Source organism: Triticum aestivum, chromosome 7A, assembly GCF_018294505.1.
Source record: "Triticum aestivum cultivar Chinese Spring chromosome 7A, IWGSC CS RefSeq v2.1, whole genome shotgun sequence".
In the NCBI taxonomy this organism is placed as follows: Eukaryota; Viridiplantae; Streptophyta; class Magnoliopsida; order Poales; family Poaceae; genus Triticum; species Triticum aestivum.
Genome location: NC_057812.1, coordinates 450733752 through 450739336, shown reverse-complemented (window position 1 = coordinate 450739336; position 5585 = coordinate 450733752). Strand labels below are relative to the sequence as shown.

At 50.2% G+C, this 5585-nt stretch overlaps 1 protein-coding gene across 1 annotated transcript; it reads right to left on the bottom strand.

Annotated features, from left to right (window-relative positions):
- Positions 1–2404: 2404 nt before the first annotated feature.
- LOC123147498 (glycosyltransferase family 92 protein Os08g0121900) lies at positions 2405–5265 on the bottom strand. The gene is made up of 2 exons (XM_044566768.1): positions 4823–5265; positions 2405–4268 (listed from the first exon to the last, which is right to left on the bottom strand). The coding sequence occupies exons 1-2, from the start codon at positions 5019–5021 to the stop codon at positions 2692–2694; spliced, it is 1776 nt and encodes a 591-aa protein (XP_044422703.1). The 5' UTR covers positions 5022–5265; the 3' UTR covers positions 2405–2691.
- Positions 5266–5585: the final 320 nt, after the last annotated feature.

Genomic DNA, 5585 nt, shown 5'->3' with positions numbered 1-5585 from the left:
GCGGGCTAAGAGCCCTGCAGCTGCAAGTACAAAGACTTCATTTCCCCCTCTGCTTTGTGAATGAATGAATTCATTGGTGATACACAAATTGGCAGTTCCATATCCTGAAAAATGATCTAAACGTGGTAAAACTTATGGCTATGTTTTGCAGTGGTTCCAAAATTCTCCCGTAATTAATCATATACTACTCCTCTAGAAAAGATTACTCGTCTAGAAAAGAAAACCGGCCTACCCTCTCCGACTAGGAAAACCAAGGGGCTGAACTTTTCCCCATTTTCTTCAAAAGCAAGATACATGATCATTTAAACCGAGCGGGCGAACACTTTTGCATGCAGGCAAGACGGGCTAATGGCAATTGGTATTGGCTTCGGTGTCGGCCCAGTGGCAGCTGACGCTTTTCAATTCGCTCTTTCAAAAGGAAAAAAAGGTAAGATATTCCTAGTATCATTCCACGTTTTAACGCGTGCTGGTGATAATAATAAGTGAGAAAAAAAAGGACGTGAAGGAGACGACGAGAAGGGAGAAGAAACATGAAGAACACGTCCATTTCATTTTTGCCACGCGGTTTTTTTTTTGTGTTATTAGGCGTATGATTGGGACTACCCTTCTTCTGCTTCGATTTTCTGGCGATTCGCCGAGTTGGCGACCGCATGCATGCGGCTGGGGCTTACTTGCAGAACGGTCGAATGCTCCAGCACAGCAGCGGAAGATTGCTTCTGGAGTTTTGCGTCAGCAGACAGCAGCTCCGCATCCGACCGACCGCCTAACATCAGGCCCGCCACTGAACCTGTATTTTAGCATTTTCATGTTGCGTTTCTTGTACTCCCTTCGTCCGAAAATACTTGTTATCAAAATAAATAAAAAAATATGTATCTAAAACTAAGATACATCTAGATACATTCATTTTTCTCCATTTTGATAACAAGTATTTCCGGAGTATTTTGATATTCAGAAAGGGCAAGAGAAACAGCAATGGCAGACGCATCCGCTCTGTACAAGTCATATGGTTTGGCAGCTACTCAAAGTTTCAAGCGATGGGAGGCAAAAAAGTTTCTGGTGAGGACATACATAAACATCTGTATTTTCGGATCTGCCAAGTACGAGAATCGAATGGTTTTTCAGTTAAATCACCCTCGTGACCGTCTCCGCAGTTGCGAAACGCACAACTCCTGCAATTCGTGTGGAACCCAGCAGTAAACCCCATGTGAACCGTTGCATTCTGCTGCCCTGTGTCATCACTCATCAGCAACAGCTCTGTGCACTTGTACAGGCAGGCTACAGCACACAGCAAGCACAACTTTGCTGTGCCGGAGAGACAAGCAAAGGTACTCCAGGCACCTGATGCCAAATTCAAGAACCATCCAAGCGGCCACCTAGGAACGGCATTCAGCTCATCATGGACGGCAGCTCACATGTCTACATACATGCACTGCATCCAAAACATTGTTGTTGTTATTATTATACATGTAGACGTTGTAGCATCGTAAACCGACGGCGCACCAGCACCAAGACGCCAAATCGCAGCTCAAAATGTGTAGTTTACTCATCCTCAGCACCACCAGACGGCAGCATCCCCAGAAGGCACCAAGCCAATCCACACTCGCCAGCCGGCTCTTGGGTTCTTTGTCCAGAGCTCTCCTTGATTAGCACAGCTAAACTAACATATGGCAACAATTGGCTGGTTTAGGGGGTCGGGATTAGGAAACAAAAAAAAGGGTTTTCTCTGTTTGATTCCTTGCTTTGACTTGTAAGTTGTAACTACGAGGAATCTGTCCTGTAAACAAACATAGGAATAGTAGTAGTAGTAGAATAACACACAATTGGAACCGTTGGAGAGTAGATAAGGCCATAAATGGATAAAGTAAGAAGGCAGTACATTTTAAAGAGGAAAAGAAGCCTAGGTCTTGACTAGAGTGTGCTTGTCTGTGTGCAAGGTTAACTGGTTAAGTAAGCAAGTAACCAAACCTCTGAAACCTCAGTAATGAAAGATGGAGAAGAACGCAATGATTGTGAGAGTGATCTGCCGGAAAAAAGCTCGTGATGACAGTGATCTTGATGTGGATCCAGTGGCGTTAGATTTGATTTCTCTATTTGTGCAAGAGAATAGCTGGTTTGACAGAGAATGGCACTTTCCCAAAGCAACTACGGGGTTACATCTAAAGATGCTAAGCATAAGGTTGCCATCATGTATATAGAAAGTAAAAGAAAGCAGGCGGCACAGGTCATTTCTCCCAGAAAAGTCTAATATTCTTACAAGACTACATCAAGCAAGGTGTACCATCTTTGTCCCCAACTCCCCATAACTCCATAACGAATTTGCGCAGATTTTAGATTGGGGATGAACAAATTAAGCACTCTAATTTTAGTTGCTCACAGCCACAGTAAGATTAGGCAAAAACACAGGGAAACAAAGTCAAGCACTTCACTCTATGCATTCTCTCTTTCAACAGTGAGCTGTTTACTTATCTGTATCTACAAAAGAATCATTTCTCTCTTAGATAGTATGATCAGTGAAAAAAATGATGCTTCTAAATTACGGACAGCAAACCTAACAACAAGGTCTAAAAATATACCAAAGAGCAAAACCCACTCTACCACCAAACTTAATTTCGTGTTTCTTCTTTCGTTATCTGTTTTTCTCTCCATGTCATGTACCGTGTGTTGTGTGGATCAAATACCGTGCTTACCCATCTACCATGGAAGACTTCCAGTCTGTGGATCTGTGAATTCTTTGTGCACAAAATCTTTCAGACCAGTGTCATATACTTCACAGAACCGACTTGGCCAATCCTCAGGTTCCACCGGTTTGGTCCCTAGACCTGGCGCCCTGTCCCTGGATCCAACATTCTCCTCGTCCTGCCAATCGGCAACATAGGTCGCCACGCGGCCAGCAAACTTCTCTTTGAACACCTCCCAGACTTGGTATTTGTAGTGATTGATCAGCATCACTCCCTGGCCAACATTCGCATACTTCATCCCTTCCTTCAGATGGAAATGGTGCACCACGTTGATCAGTGATGGATTCAATGCATCTGGCCTGACAATTGATTTGTGCCGCTCCGGCGCAGCCAGCCGGCAGGTGTAGCCTGTTGTGACTCCTTTCTTAGGAATCTTAGTCCGGCCTGATGGACCAAAGCTGTGGCATGCAGTCCTGAGTTCACCAATCCTTGGCCTGCTTGAGTAATTCCGGAGGACATCTTGTAGAGTTTGGTTGCCAGGGAAGTGCAGGAACTCATCGATGTCGATGAACCCCACCCACTCGCAGCTCTCCCGCGCCCTGAGTGCACAATGTGCAAATCCAGCCTCCTGAGATTTCATCCAAGGCCACAAGTGGCGTGTCACATTGTATGTGGATGGATCCATGGAACCGAGGACTTCCTCGATGCCATCATCGCTGTTGTTGTCATAGATGAACCACCGTTGCACTCCGATATGGGAGTGGTACATGATCCATTCCCGCAAGAACTGAGCTTGGTTGCGCAGCATGGTGCACACACACATCGAGTGTACCTTCTGCTGCCGATGCCTTGTATGCCGATGCCTGTTATACCTAGGAAGTGGCTCTGGTTGCGCGATTGAGGGGAGTGTAGAGCTCCCCCGGCCCTTAGTCCTGATGGAGACCAGCATAGGCTTGCCATCACTGTTTCTGTTGATGTTTCCATCAGCTGTCATCCTGAGGTACCGGCGAATGCGGACAGGTGTCACACACCGGAATGTCTCCTGCGCAGCAGAAACCACAGGGGAGGTGACAACGAGCTTCGGCTTCGACAGGTCCCGGCCAAAGACACACTCATACCGTGATGGCACACCGAGACGGCCTGGACGGAGGTTCATCCCTTTGGCAAACACAACGGTGGAGTTGTCCCGGCTGTCAAGAAGTGCGGTGTACACGAGCTGATCCCATTGGAATGGTGTCACCGGAGGTGACTGGGACAGCGACAGGGACACAGCCATCTCAGACGGTCCGGCAGGGCAATGCACGAGGCTTGGTCCATCTGGCAAGGCAGCAACTGAGAGGGGACGACGACACAGCTGCGTTGAGTTGGCAGTGGAGTAGAGGCACTCGAACTGCCCGGGAGCTGGCAGCAATGATCCGTCGCCGAGGATTACGAGAAGATGGTCCGGCAGAGCGACAGCATGCCGGATTTGGGCAGACGCTGAAACGGTGCCGGCACCGTTGCCTCCAGCTTGCTGCACCCGGCGCTCCGAGGAGAGGGCGTTCAGGGTCGCCGACGGCCAGGCCTTCAAGAGCACCGGCCGGAAGGACGCTGCATCCATCACAAGAAGACGAGATCAGTTAGCACATCACAGGAAGAAATAGCCAAACGGATTTAGCGTGCCTAAATTCGGGCGCACAGCAGAGTCATTCTTCATGTGACGACGTGAGGCATCTGTGTTCTATTCTGGGATCGATCAGTCAAAAAAGGCAGCAGCATGTGACTGACTGACTGGATGGCTAACGTTACAATTCAGAAACGGCAAGCTGCTATAATCGACGCAAGAATCGAGTGATAAGAACTGCAATTTTTCCCGCGAATGGTAGGACTCCAATCAGATCTAACGGCAACCTCGCGAGAAAGAGTCCAACTTCTATTTTTCACCATCCAGACGACGAACATCGAACCCAAACAAAATTTCGCATGTAAAAAAATGGATTTTTCATTTTGTTCTTTCGGTCAAAATCATTCGAAATGATCCCACCACACTCTGCCACGAGATTTCCGCGAGAAAATAAATAATTCCACTATCCTACCTAGTACCTAGACCCAACCAATTTGGCCCACGCGGGCTCCAGATTCCAGGGGCAGGGGAAGCGGCTCACCTCCAATGGCGTGCACCCCGCCGAAGACGACCGCGCCGGCGCAGAGGAACACGAAGAAGACGGCGAACAGCCGCCGCCGGCCCCCCGCCGCAGGCGACCGGTGACCACCCCTCGCGCCGAAGCTCCCGCCTCCTCCTCCGTTTACCGCCTTACCACTGCCGAGCCTGCTCAGCTTGCGCTCCTTCGCCGATATCGCCATCTCGGGAACCTCCCGTCCGCCCGTCCGTCGACTCCTCACCAGTACCCCAGCAGGAAGAGCTCAGATCCACGAGAACGCCAGACGAGAGGCCGCACCATTCGTTCACACCGCGCTACGCGTCGGCGGCGCGACGGCGAGCACGCCCCCTCCCTCGCCGCCGCGATTGCCGGGGGGTGCGGAGGTGGTGGTCGCAGAAACCGAAGCGGTGGTTTGCGGCGAGGTGGGGAGGAAGGAAGTCGTCGCCGCAGCGGCAGCGGTGGGGTTTATACCCGCGTGCACGGAACCGACGTGTGGGCCAGAAGATGGGCCCGCACGTCGGTGGCACGCGGCGCGTTCCAGACTGTGAGGGGCGGGACCTTTGACTGACAGGTGGGTTCGGGGGTAACGGCACGGCGCGTCCGGCCAATCGGGAGACAGGTGCGTTTAGCTCTGGAGGGGAATGAGCATGATGTGTGGGTCCACGCCGTCAGTGGTGTTGTGCCTTGTTTCGGCGTGGTGGAACAGCAATTATTGGGGTGCACATGGAGGATGGTATCCAGTCCTGCATGTTGATTTCGAAATTCC

Excerpts from the sequence above, each read along its gene's own strand:
- LOC123147498 (XM_044566768.1), bottom strand. The coding sequence starts at position 5,021 with ATGGCGATATCGGCGAAGGAGCGCAAGCTGAGCAGGCTCGGCAGTGGT. Across the intron at positions 4,269-4,822 it reads CGGGGTGCACGCCATTGGAG|CGTCCTTCCGGCCGGTGCTC; the intron begins GTGAGCCGCTTC and ends TGATGGATGCAG.